Raw genomic sequence first — 15,204 nt, forward strand, 5'->3', positions numbered from 1 at the left:
CAATTTATCGCGACCATGCGAATACGGCGAACTCGACGTAAACCGTTACCGGCTTTTATCGGCAATCCATAAAAGAAAATGCAATTATCTTTCGGGATATGAAAACGCAATCAAATATAGATCGCCGCGGCTCCCGAGCGCCGTCAAATTTACCTACGGTTACGCGCGAATCTCAACGCCTCCGCAAAATAGAGTAATTTGCTAGTCTCCGATTTGGGTAGCGGAATTTTGGATTTCAAAACGCGCCTGAAGGTTTTTTTTTACGCGCTACCTCTACAATATCGATAACTCGACAAATAAAATATTTGTATAGGAAATTGTCGATAAAATAAAATGATGCCAATTTCCAAAGAACATAATTTATAAACAAGGAAGAAAAGAGGCTAAAGTACTGTTCTACTGAGTACAGGCTAAGGTGTGTAAAAAAAAGATATTTTTTTTCTGACACACAAAAACGAGTTGCTAGTTACCTCTAGAAAATACTTAGCACGTATGAGTTTTTAATATTAATGGGAAGAATGTCCTCATTACAGGTTTGCATTTGCGATTTAGTCTCATATATAAATAATCGTATTACCAATAGATCATTAAGCCAATTTTATTGATAATTTTCATAAAATATTGGACGCTCTATAAAAATGGTCTCTTATCCTTTTTTGATAAATCGAACCGTCTCAAAGATATTCGTTGTCAAAGATTGAAGAATTTAAAGAAAAATCACATATTGTTCTGAATTTTGTTATTGATTGAAAAACAATTATCGCGAAATGTTGTCAATTATTCCAATAGAAAATTTAATGCTCTTCAAAAAAGATCTCTTGCGGTTTATCGATTACTCGAACCAATTTCAAAATATTTGCATTGGAATCCGTGATTCATAGTTTTTATTAAATGTTTTAAATTTATTCATAGAAATTGAAGTTTATTTTGATAAAATGACAGTTTTTTTACCATTCATTTGGGAGTATATTTCTTCCTAATCAAATTTTTGACCATATTTTCTTTATAGTCTTACTTTAATGACAATTGGGTATTAGGGAACTTCAAAAAAAATATTTAATTTTTTTCTAGCTCTTACCCTCTCACATGTTTCTTTTTGATATAAAAAAATTGTCACCAAAGATGAGCCCCGTGGCTCAACTCTAAGGGATCTCTATTTTTATTTTAGTTTCGGATTACTTTCGAAAATTCGATTTCATCGATTTTCGAAAGTAACAAGATTAACAGCCGCCTAACAAAGTTAAGAAACAGAGGATCGAATTTGTCTCTGTTTGAAAATAGTCTTAAAGAAGACTGTTGTTGTTTACAATCGAAGAACTATGTAGAAGATCCAAAAATACAATCGACAAGCACACGAGACAAAATTAATTCAAACTTACCTGCAAGATAAATATAGTCCAGGCACTAACCCTTACCCTTTGAACTATCCAGTGAAAACAGTCTCGCTGGGTCAAAGTTCGAGAATCAGGTACATAAATACGTACTCACTGTAAGGATCACAGTCAAATACCTCCGTAATATATACGAACGTATTGCAATTTAGATTAAACTCTTAATGACGATACATATCACCTAATGTTAAAACAAACGCTTCTAATTTTTCGAAAATACCCCGCAGCATCAATGCTTCATCAAATTTAAACACCTGCCTGCCTCTGTTGTCCTTCCTCACATCGGAAACATCACTGACCACACGCCAAACAATATACCATCGAACGTCTCGTTATGTTAACAGCCGCTGTCAAGTAAACGAAACACGTGACATTTTTCGAAGACTTGAACTGCACAAAACCGGAAATAAATCGATATTACATCCCTAAAGGTCTTAAACCCTGGAAGATGTCGGTGACACCGTTGACAGCGCAGATAGATGTTGCTACGCGTCTTTTGGGAAATCACGCCCGCTATATATTTTATGGAAAATAAAAGAAAATGCTTATTAATATTCGTCTGTTACCGTCGCTTGCGCACTTTTTTCCGTTTTGCAGATGATAAAACGTATAAAAAGGACGAAGACTACGCCGGAGTCGCAAATTTTATATTTCCAACTCTTTAAAAGAATCTACAGTCGCAGTTAGCTCTTAAATCTAAACTTCGTAGACGATATCGCTATCAGAAAACGGCTCTCCTAAGTATACTTTAATGTTCTACTTTACGTGCTTTGGTGTCGGTCGTCCAAACATTATTTTTTAGTTTACTTTTACTTTGTATTGTGCGCTGGCTTCTATTTATTTATCTTTTCCTCGGCTCGGGGTTTATTTATCGGGTTTCGTCTTGTTTTTTTTTTTAAATATCCAGTTGCCGCCGAAACGATGATATAATTTCGAAGTTAATTGTTTTACGGGTTGCCTATATAGCTCCAGATGGCAGGAAAAACATTTTTATAGGATTAATAATTTTTATTTGCCACACGAATTAAAAGTAAAAGCACATTATACAGAAAGACTTATTATTAAAAAAAAGTTTAGAAAAGCTATAAATTACCTCTTAACATCCAATATTCTTAACCCTAGTAAGCAAAGAAAGAGGATATAATAACTAGCTAGTCTTTATTTAACAAGATGTAACAGACAACCACCAGATGTCATTTTAAATGAGTGTAATTAATAAAACCCATTAAGAAAAGAAGGCAATAAATTGTTATGGAAGCAAACTAGTAAATAATTTTTCAAAGAAACTTCCACAGACTACTGTAATACTTTTTACAAAACTTTTGGATTCCTCCTGGGTCGGTTTTTGCTGAGTCGAATGAGCTGGAACCAAACCTTCTCACCTTAATTGAAAAATGCTTATCGGGAACATATTTTTCTTATAACGGTCAAATCTTTGAACAAACGTCGGGAACAGCTATGGGTACGAAGTAAAAAATAAAAAAGGCATAATACAGAAAGACCATTTGACCTTGACCTTCAGTTTTTGAACGCACTGCAGTTTAGGTCTCAACATACCGCGCATGTCTAGATGATTTTTATTAAATCGTAATCAATAATTACTTCGGCGTAGTCAAGATGGCACATACAAATACTAAATAACGGGGGACCTAAAATGGCTCCCTGAGGAACACCACAGAGCACAACCTCTACAGATGACACACCATACTTAGTCTCAACGTACTACTGTTTCTTGTTTAGGTATTCTTGTATAAATTCAACAGCAGATGATTTAGAGAAATCCTTATTTATTAAATATAATAACATTAGATTGATTTCAGAATCCAATGTAGGTCGGAATTAACAAAGTGTGGGCAAAGGTGTATTTGTATTACTTTCAGTGTTATAACCAATTTTTATTAATCCCTCTGTCATTAAAATGAAAGCAGAAACGAGTGGGAACATTACTTCTCTCGGACAATCAATCCTCCTTCGTATTCTGTAGTGAAAGAATGGGCAAAATGTATTCGAATGGGGCAGGAGTCCCTTGAAGATGATTCAAGAACTGATCGACCAGTGGAGGTCATAACGGAAGATATTGTTGCGATTGTGGAAGAGATGGTATTGAGTGATTGAAGTTTAAAGGTCAAGGAAATCTCAGAAATTAGTAAGCTTTCTGATACAAGTGTTCGTCGAATCCTGTATAATCATTTAGGTATGCATAAGGTTAGTGCAAGATGGGTTCCTAAAAACCTTTTGGCTATTCAAAAACAACGCCATGTCGAGTGTGCGCGGTCTTATTTGGAACTCTGTGGATCGGAACCGAAGCCTGTGATAGAAACTATTGTGACGGGAGATGAAACTATGGTTCTTTATTATGACCCTCTATCGAAAAAACGATCAATGGAGTGGCGTCGTAAGGATGAAGCACATCCAAGAAAATTTAGAGTCTGCCAGTCAACAAAAAAAGTGATGGCCACGATCTTTTGGGATTGTGAAGGAATCCTTTTGATAGATTTAAAATAAATTAATATCACTGTTAATGATAACTATTACGCAAAACGTCGAGAAAAACTGTCCAGAGGCGTGCGTCTTTTGCACGATAATGCACCTGTCCATACTGATGGTGTGGCACAAGCTGCCATTTTAGAGTGTGGGTTCCAGCAGATAGATCATCCTCCCTACAGTCCAGATATGGCCCCCAGCGACTGTTATTTATTTGGATATTTGAAAAAGGACTTACATGGATAGCGATTTAACGACGAAGTTGAGTTAAAAGAGGCTGTTTTAGCCCAAAAGAATATTTTTTTAATTAGATTGAGTTGTTAATAAAGAGATGTAATAAGTATAGTGAAGTTAAGGGGGATTATATTGAAAAATAATAAAAAAAAGTTACTCTACTTTGTTTCTTTCATATTCGGGCCGGGAAATTTTGGCGCTGCCCTCGTAGAAGTCCTCGTAGGATTTCTAATACGTTCGCTGTTTTTGAATCAAATTTGCTCAGGTTTCCTCAATCGTCCTGTTGGCGTCTTCAGAACTTAACTGAATCTGGGTAGCATTTTAAAAATTCGAAAAATATCGACTGGTCTGAACTGGGTACTTGTTCTGGTACTTATTGGGTTGTTCGGAAAGTCATTTCGTTTTTTTTGGGGAACATGAAAGACACTTTTCGTATAATGAATAAATATTTTAATTAATTATATATTGGCCATTCTGGTCCAACACCTTTTGCCATCTTTCTGGCAGTAACATAATTCCCCTCTCATAAAAGTTTTGGTCCTTGCTGGCAAAAAACTGGTTCAGGTGGTTTTTGACATCTTCATTTGAGGTAAAGGTTTTGCCAACCAAAAAATTTTGCAGGGACCGGAACAAATAGTAGTCGGAAGGCGCCAGATCTGGAGAATATGGTGGATGTTGCAGTACGTCCCATTCAAGCTGTGTGTGTGGCGAGTGACCGAATTTGTGTGAGGTCTCGCATTATCCTGGGGGAACACTACACCCTTCCTGTTGATTAATTCGGGCCTCTTCTCTTTAAGTGAATCATTCAATTTGTCCAGTTGATGACAATAGACTTCTGAATTAATCGTTGTATTGTCCGGCAAAAGCTCAAAAAAAACGATTCCTTTGACATCCCACCAAACGGAGAGCATCACCTTTTTTGGTGAATGTTGGCTTTTGACAGGCTTTGAGCCGGTTCATCTTTTCTGCTCCATGACCTCTTGCGTTTAACATTGTTGTATACAACCCATTTTTCGTCCCCAGTAATAATCCGCTTCAAAAATGGATCATTTTCTTGACGTTTGAGGAGCGAATCACACACGTCAACGCGACGACACAAATTTCGCTCCGTAAGGACATGGGGCACCCACACATCGAGCTTCGAGGTTAAGCCCATGCCTTTCAAATGGCCATAAACAGTCGAATTTGACAAATTTAATCTCTCACCGATCTCTCGTGTGGTTATTCGCCGATTTGCATGAACTAATGCCTTTATCGCATCTTTGTCAGCTTCGACCGGCCTTCCAGACCGTGGTGCATCTTCGACATCAAAATTGCCGGATCGAAATTTTGCAAACCAGTTCTGGCACTGGCGTACTGTTAACACGCCTTCTCCATACACATCCGTCAATTTTTTTCTCGCTTGGACAGCATTTTTACCTTTTCTGAAGTAAAAAAGTAAAATATGACGAAAATGCTGCTTATTGCTATCCATATTTAAAAGGGCACCAACCAAAAACTACTGCGTAGAATTAATAGAACTTTCACACACACACAAGCCTTGCAATATCAGCTCTCAAGACATATAATGGTTATGCAGCTTAAGTGTGAAGTTGGTTTCGAAAAAACGTAATTAAGTCCTCTGACGGGAAAAAACGAAATGACTTTCCGAACAACCTTATACTTACTTACTTAATTCTTTCAATGAACAATGAAAAACCATTACATTAGGTTACAATAAATAAACAGATACAGAGTAGAATGCAAGCCAGTTTCAGTTAAGCTCTGAAGAAGCCAACAGCCATCAGAACCCGATAAAAAAAAATTCTCAAAAAACCCAACATGCAAAAAAATACAACATGAAAAGTGCTCCCGCGTCGATTTCAAGCTTACTCAAATTTGAATCTTGTCGCAATATCCACGCCCCCCCCCCCCCGGGCATTTTTAATATCGACGAAAATGTACTTTCGGCGAGCGGTAACGTTAACGGTGATACATTTTCATCATTCCCGTTTTCAGTGAAATACCTGAGGGAGGTGACGCCGTATTTCAGGAAGGCCAGCATAATTTCAGAAGTGGGATGGGAATTGCAGAGGGGATTCCTGTCAGGCGCGCCGCCGGCCGTCAGGTTTCCGCAAAGGGCCGACACCCGTTACCTTCCGTTGCAGCTTTGCCACCTGGCCAGGAATTTTCGCTTCCCGGATCCCGGTAAGTCTTCCCGTTGACGCAAAGATAATCGACCTTTGGAATATCGCTCACTTTTCTCGGGGAGCGTCGTATTTGCTGGACAATTGTTTTGAAAAAGGGTCTGACAGGGCAACTACTTTAAATATACGTTTATCCTTTTTGCTTGAAATACCCTTATTTAAATTGGACATCTGTTCATTTCAAATTTCTATCATAATAATAATAATAATAATAATAATAATAATAATAATAATAATAATAATAATAATAATAATAATAATAATAATAATAGGTAATAGCGACTTTTAACTACCAAAAGAACAAAATGAAATTAAGAATAGAATCCCACAAAAGCCGTATCTGTGGGGATCAAACGGAGTCAATAGATCAAATAATCGGTGGATGCAAAACACTGGCGCCCAACGAGTACACGAAAAGACACGATAATGTAGGAAAAGTAGTATACCAAGATCAACAACAAAAATTGACTCAGAGACAAAACAAGAACCATACTACAAATTCTAACCTGAGCCGGTTGTATATAACGATCAATATAAACTGTACTGGAACAGAGAAATCATCACGGATGTGTATATACAAAACAATAGACCCGATATGGTATTCGTAGAAAAAAAGCCAAACAAACTTACCTTATTGACATAGCGGTACCACTATCAACAAACTTACAACATTAAGAAAAAGTTAACAAATACTTACCATTAGACAAAGAAATGTGGGATCAAGACAGCGTAATCATAATTCTAATCATCCTCGGAGCCACTGGTGAAATCCCGCACGCCATATTGAGAAGCGTAGTAGACCTGAAAATAAGAGAAAGTACAATCATGCAAAAATCGTTTTGATAGAAACTACGGGAATAGTAAGTAAAAACGAAACACCTTTCTGCAGACTAACTCAAAGTCGAACCTGGTTTTTGTCATTGTGCGAGAGCACCGGAAAAAAATTAAAATCCAGGAAAGTCCTGTGGATAACATAATAATAATAATAACAATTAATTAATTAATGAATTAACTAAGCAAATAGACGTAATGTGTTACATTGACTACAAAAAAGCGTGTTAAAGTTTATGATGAAAAACTGGCGAGTAAACCTACACGTTCGAAATGATAAGCTGGGTACAATCGATATCAGAGGAGGCATTTTCTTTTCATCCATGTGGTTCATACTGACACTTAACCCATTGTCAACCAAATGGGATAAAAGACTCAACCCAACGGCGATTATAAAATAAACCACCTGTTATTCATGGGAGACTTCAAAATGTATCCACAAAATCGATCAAAACTGAACATTCTCATTGCTACCGTGAAAACATTCAGTGACGATATTAAGATGTCATTTGGATCGGATAAGTGCGCAACAATAGGAATCAAGTAAGGAAAACTTGAACCATCAGGCCAAGAAGAAGAATCTTCTAGGAATAGTTAAATGGTTCAATACTGAGCTGGAAGGTTTAGATAGGACAACTCGCCAGATGTTAACAAAATTCGGATGTCTACACTCCAACTCATGAACACCACTTCTTTATATTGTTGAAATTGTTAGGATTCAGAGTCCGTATCGTCCAGTCTATAAAAAATGCTGATAAAAACTTTACACCTCTCAACTTAGGTATGTCAATAGTAACCGATACAACAGCAACACTACATCAGGAAATACAAACTTGGAAGGAAAATGCACTAAATACCCTCTAACACTCGAAGAGACATGCATCGACAAATCATCATCATTGCACTGCACTGAAACTGAGGGCTTTGTGCTCGTAATACAAGATAAGGTAGTTAGAAATTATGAAAAACGTATATTGAACATCAATACCATTACGTCTGCATTCTACAAATATGAACCAAAATGAATTCTCAGAAATATGTCCATCTGCTATATTGGGATCATCCGATATCAACAGACGCAACGGTAGCCTCACAACAGACCAGATATTATCCTCATTAATAAACAGGAACAAGAATTGTCATGTCGTGGACCAACAATTTGAGATCTACGGAAGCTGAGAAAGTTCGAAAATATGAAGACCTTGCTATGCAGCTAAAACAAATCTGGCATCTTAACGAAGTAACCATATGTCAATTGGTTATGTCAACGGAGGGAATTGCTACAAAAAATTTCAAGAAAATCCTGGAGGAACTAGACGTGCAGAGTAACATCTCTGATGCATCACAAAATATCATATGTTCAATACCTGCAAAGAGTCCGTGGGTGGTGACTGGAGCTAGTTGTTATTGTTTTAAGGAAAAAACGTCCCATCTTGTCTGCGCCAAGCGTCTGCTCTGTACTATGCACTTTGCAGTCGACAAAGTCACTACGCAGCTTTGTATTTTAAATGTTTTTATCCTAGACTGACGCATTGTTTTTCTTGCGGACCACCATGGAACTTTCGCAAAATCGAGGTAATTTTATTGTGCATGCACCCTGTATAAAGTACCTTTCGCGTTTCATTGAACGTCAAAGTCACTTTGGCAAATACCCTGCATGACAGACGAAACTTGAAACTATCTCAGGACACAATTTACGATACTGTACCAAATTATCAAATATTTTATTGTTTTTCATTAACTATCCATGAGCAATGCCGATTCTCAAATCTGTGTACTTATTTGGATGTAGCGAGCGGTATCTAATTAATCACATATCAGCATATGACGCAATTGTTGCTCTATACAATAAAATACTAAGTAATAATAAACTAACAACTTCTTCTTTTCGATCAAAAAAGAGCTTTCGGCGTAACTAACATTGATTTTTTGGATGGTTAGAGAGTTTCCTAAAAGATCGTGTGCAAAAATTTGTCTTAAAACAAAACGATAAGATTTTTTTTCTAGTAATAAGATGACCTCCAGTGGCGTTCCTCAAAAAAGTATATTGGGGCCCCTAGTAGTTGTTATCTTTATTAATGACATAGTTTCCTGTGGATCAGATAATAAACTAGTTGCTGATGATACAGCTGTGGTTTCCTCCGGTGCCGACACCTCTAAGAACTCTACTGAGGCGGTGGCAGATATTGTTGACTGCTGTAACAGAAATAGTCTTATATAAAATCATGATATAACTGAATTGATTCGTTTCTCACTAAAAGGCACAGATAAGAGCATCTTAGTTAAGTGTAATAATAAAACGATCGAGGAGAGGTGGGTTGCGAAATTTCTGGGAGTTTATTTCCATTCTGGTCTTTCTTGGTCTCATCAGGTTTACTATATTCTCAAAATATTATCCACAAACTGTTTTGTCAATTGGCAACTTAGAGTAATTGTCGATTATAGTCGTTTATTGCTATAATATAATATTATAATTACGCTATTACTGTTTGGGGTAATTACTCCCGATCGCATGAAATATTTTTGTTCCAAAAAAGGATTATTTGTACAATGTACTTTAAACCCAGACATTATTCCTACAAAAAGATATTTATTGAAACCAAAATTTTGACATTTCCCAGTCTATACATATTGAATTCGGTAACGATGGTTAAATATAATTATAATGAGTATGTATGTACTCGTGCAACCAATGAACATTATAGTTTCAGACAGAATTATAACCTAGATAGTCCAAAACATAAATAAGCTCGGTAGCAAATAACTCAATTGTCTTTCCTATAAAACTTTTTAATAAATTACCACCTGGGATGAGACCGATTTCGAGCTGAAGTCAGTTTAAGGCTGAGCTAAAACAATTGCTTATCTAGAAGGCATTTTACTCTGCACAAGAGTAACTGCAGTGCACTTTTTAATTCGTGTTTTAATCAACGTTTGTCCATTTCAACGAAGTGCGCGAAGTGCGGCATATTAAGCATATCGAAGCGAATTTTCGGTTTTTCTTAAAAAAAAAAAAACTCCCGATTCCCGAAAGGCGATGCGAGTTGGGGATGACTAATGTCGCGGAAGGGCGCAAAAAATGCCCCCGGAACATCCCCTATTGTGCTCGGTATGTCGGCGTTCCGTTGCCGACAGAGCGAGGCATTGTTTTAGTTTGCCCCCCCCCCCCTGCCGCACCGCAATTTATATAGGATGGCGGGGCACGTAATAAAAACTACCAGGAAGTTTTCTCCCGCGTCCGTTTCGGTTTGTTTGCCGTGCGGGTCGGCTGGGGGAGGTAGTTTAGAAATTGTGTTTCGATAGTGGTATGCGTAAGTATGCGCCTCAAAATGGCGCACCTGCAATGGTTTCCCGCTGAATCGAAATAAATTAAAAACTAAAAAATATGTTTATTGCCAATATTATTATAGTTGTCAATATTATACAGGGTGTTTTTAAAAAGAAAACTTCATATGCACGTATGTTCTAAACGATTTCGATTTTGAGATACAGAGTAGTAAAGTTTTCAAAAATAAAATATATATTTTTTTAATATATGTAATACCAGTTTAGATATTTTAATGAAATTTGGCACACATTTGGCACTGATCTATTTATTTCTTGAGTTCAATAATCGTTTTTACTGTGCTTTTCGAAAAAGTTTTTGTTAACTCGAACTAGCTAACGTTTCGCCTGTTGGCTTTTTCAGAGCTTGTCTGAAACTGGCTCGCATTTTACTCTGTACCTGCTTATATATTGTCTGAGGCGGGCGGAGCTAAATGAAAGGTATAAACACCGTTTCGAATGACCCATTCCCATATTGGTGACAGGTAGAGACCTGAGCCGCGATCAAGATTGTTAAGTTGCTTATAGATCTCTATCTCTCTCTTTAGTCCGTTTCCCTAAGAAGGGATTAGTGACTATGATGCTCTTGAAACAGGGCTTGTGATATTCTGCCATTCTGTTCTATTGTGGGGCATGATTACGGTTTGGTCTATCCATCTTTTGGGTGACCTTTCCTTCTACTATTAGTAGTTGCAGTAAGTCCGTTCTTTTTGCAATATGGCCAATGAATGTTAGAAAGCTTCGATTTATCGTTTTTGACAGATTTAGTTGGGTATTTAGTTCTTGAGGAACCGACTGTGGGCCGTAAAGGGTATCCGTACAGCCGTCATCACTAGGCATCTATCCGCCTTTGCATCGCTCTTCTTGATCGTCCAGGTTTCAGCTCCATAAGTGGCAATCGGGAACACAAGTGATTTCAACGATCTTAGTTTGGTGTTTTTCGTGATGGCTTTAGGTCTCCAGATCATACTTAACTTAGTTACGGCTGTTCGAACTAGTGCCATCCTTGCTTTATTTCACCTTCACATGCACCGCTATTGTCAATTAAAGATCCCAAGTGCAGGAACTTATTCACCACATTGAACCCAGCTACGTTTTTTACTTGGAGTTGGTTGTGGTTCTGCCGGTCTGCAATCATGACAATAGTTTTGTTGGGATTTAATTTCAATCCAAATTCTGCACTAGTTTCATGGAGACGGTTCATAATAAATTCCATTTCTTTTCAGATTTTTCAGATCGCTTCCTTTTTTTTCCTTCTCCCTACAGATATACCACCTTGCCAGTTATGCAGTCTATAGATTTCTATAGACTCTCGAATTTTTCGTTGGTAGAAGAATTGATTACATGCAAGAATCGTTTAGTTTTTTCGAATAAAATTTTATGTTGCCGATGAGTTTATTTGTCTTAACCCAGATAGCACACAATATCCCCGGTATATCCGGCCAATATCCCATTTAAGTTGCATGTCCCGGGACATGTAGAACATATTCTTAGGATGTACGTTAGCATATATACTAAGGATATACTGTAAAATACGTCCCAGGGATATCCTCTGAATGGATTTACTGTGCACGATATACCACAGATATCCTCTAAATAAATGGCCTGAGGATATCCCATTGCGCCATAATGGGAACATTTGAATAGAAACCTAAAAAGTTAAATTTGAACAACTGAGAAGGAAAATACTGAGTTTTTTTTGATATTTGTGGTGTTTTGGGAGACATTTTATTGGCAACGCTTTTGTGCACATCTACATCGACGTCAGTGTTGGCAAGTCCTAAAAAACAAACGGAATCAAACCATTAAACTCAACGCTATTTTAATAAAACCACCACAGAAGATTCGGATTCTTCTAAGTGAAAAAATTACAAAAACAACTTGACTACACCGTTCGGCTGCAACCAATGACGCAACTACTCGCGGTCGTGCCGTGCCGGACTCGCTCGAGTCTCGCCGGCTTCTCCTCCGTCTCGTCGTCCGCCATCTTTTTAGCCTTGTTTTTGTTGGCGGTATCAGGTATATGGCAAGTTGGCTTGGCGTCTGTTTTGAGTATTTTATGTGCTGTGCTTACTGCTTTCAGTATTTTCATTTCAGTTTTTTTTTGGTGTTATTATTACTGAAGAACTAACAATTCATGTAAGTAAAGCTTTATGGTAATATATAACATAGGATTTGATTAATTCTAAGCTGAAGAACCATTGTTGGTTAGTCTACCAACATCATGCCTTGTTTTTTATTATTTAGATAGGTTTGGGTCAATGAGAAAGCAAGATCAGGCGGCCGCAGCAGTTATGAGTTTGTAAAACAAGCGCTGACCCCGCTGATTTCAAATTAACTTGCAATGAAATTTAATTGGTCGGGCATGAAGAAAAAGGACAAATTTTCAAAATTAAAATTGGACAAATTAATACTTTGTAAGTAGGTGTTATGTTTTTTTAAAAATAAATAGGACATAAATGTAATATAAGTAAAGTATAAGAAATATAATTTAATGAAATATATATTATGGTGATTGCTTAGTTGTTTTTGAGGAGTGATTGCTGGACCGAGTTAAAATGAAACTTATGTACCTATATTATACTTTTCAGATTACATATCTCTATTTTATTCTAGACTTCTTTTTGTATCTTAATGCTTAGTTTCTGAAAACAAAAATAAAATACACTTTCTCTTCATGTTTTTTGAGCAGTTAAATTTTGGCATACAAAACTAAACCAATTTTATATTAAAATTAAATTGGTTAATTAAATTAAAATGGTTGTTGTATTAATTCACTAAAACAGATCGCACTGCACGAACTTCAGAAATTGAACAACCAGTTTTAAATTATATCGATAAAAATTTTGATTACCTTTTCTCGAAATGCAATCAGGAATTTCCATAATAACCAAATATGGCACACAAGACACGACTATATAATAATATAGTCGCGTCTTGTTCGGCTTTTGATACAAGTTTACTAATTACAGGTCCTTTTTGTGTCGGGTACGTTATGGTTGCCTCGCATCATCAAAGAGAAGAGAGAGAAATTTTGTTTTTCTTTCGCCAGACTCCCGAAAGACCGCCGTGATGGGTTAAGGGGATGATTGATGTCGCGAAAGGGGGCAAAAACGAATCACGCCCGCACTTAATAAAACAGGGCCATAAAACAAATCGGAAGTTTACTCGCGAAACTATGTACGGAAGTTTCTTTGAAAAAAAAAAATTCGAAATTAAACAACTCTACAATCGGAAGACATCATGCAACACCCTCCAAAGCACGCCTTTTAAGATTTACTTAACCATAGTAACGAAGACAACGAGACAAATTATCAGGAGTTCCTTGCCAAGAAGATCTGTTAATCCAAACTTAATTGCCAATTTGGAGGATAAGGGATATCCAGTAGATTCCTGGATTTTGAAAAAGCTTTTGACACAATCCCCCTGGCACTATGGTATAAGATATAAACTGCTGGGATAAATCAAGTAAAACATTCCAGGTGAGGGTAAGTTGATGCCTACCTTTAGATTTTGAGGTTTTGAGTAGAGTGTCTCCGAGATTAGTGCTGAGAACTCTGTTATTCATATTAGATCTCTCTAATTGAAGATAGACTTTCTACTTTACATGATGGGGACCTAGTTAAAGATTTAACTAAACCGGAATGATGCATGGGGACTGGATGCTGCTTGTTAATGGACGACGTACAATGTATAACGCTGCGTATAGGTTAAAACAATTCTTAATTTGACAATGGTATAAATGGACTTAAGATCCGTAAGTTAAGAGATAGACCTAGGTGTTAATATCTGATACCCCAAAATGGGAGAGCCAGGTTACAAAGGTAGTAAAACCTGCCAAAACCTGCTGATGACGATACGAAGTGCGTTCAAGGAGATGTCGCAAGAATCTTCTCTTCGAGCTTATAAAAGCTTCATCAGACCGATCGTTTAACATGCTGTACGTGACGTGATCTCCATACTTCCATAGCTTGAAGAAAGACTTGATAATTTTGTAGTGAAGGCAGTGTCAATATGTGACTTCTGTATATTGTGAATATGCATATACTAAAGTGCAGTTTGCTGGCTTTGCTGCCTACTGCCTAATAGTAATAATAATAGTAATAACAATAATAATAATAATAATAATAATAGTAATAATAATTTTTCAAAGAAACTTCCACAGGCTACAGTGATACTTTTCATAAAACTTCTGTGGAAGTTTCTTTGAAAAATTAACAAGCCTTTAGGAAGAGGACATCAGGCACCAGAAAGAAGATCATCGACTGAAACTGGTAAGTGTACACTGACCTATTTGTTACGTTGTAGAGATCGTAACGTCATCCCCAATTTTCTAAAAATGGCCCATAATGTAAAACCTCGTCCGCTTATAAAATTCTTCTAAAATCTAGTTTCGCTTTACTTCTCTTCTGTCTCTACATCTTGAAATTGCTTCCGTCTTGTCTCCATCCGAGTTCGATACCGTTTCAAACATGATTCATGTCAAAGCTTTAAATCTCCGTTTATCTTCTACCCAAAATCGCATTCGGAAATTAGAAAAACTAACGAGAACACTAGGAAACCATCAAACTGTTCTCAACTACCAAACACTGTGACAAATGTATGATAGCACCAACTTTCGGAAACGGAAAAATCAGTTCTTCCAAAAGGTTCCAACTTTATCCTTGCCCCACGTATTTTCCCTAAAGAGGAAATCATTTCAAATGTCGAGCCTATCCTAAACAGACTACCATCTCAAACATCTAATGAAATTC

The 15,204-nt window shown here is 36.9% G+C and overlaps 1 protein-coding gene across 1 annotated transcript in view; it reads left to right on the forward strand.

The window, feature by feature from the left end:
• Window positions 1–15,204, forward strand: part of LOC132697920 (beta-1-syntrophin) — a 174,788-nt gene that overhangs the window by 99,595 nt on the left and 59,989 nt on the right. The window contains exon 2 of the mRNA XM_060663683.1: window positions 6,108–6,296. Coding sequence (XP_060519666.1) covers window positions 6,108–6,296 — 189 coding nt within the window. The remainder of the gene's footprint in view (window positions 1–6,107; window positions 6,297–15,204) is intronic.

Source organism: Cylas formicarius, unplaced genomic scaffold, assembly GCF_029955315.1.
Source record: "Cylas formicarius isolate icCylForm1 unplaced genomic scaffold, icCylForm1.1 PGA_scaffold_2__14_contigs__length_35257938, whole genome shotgun sequence".
NCBI classification, from domain to species: Eukaryota; Metazoa; Arthropoda; class Insecta; order Coleoptera; family Brentidae; genus Cylas; species Cylas formicarius.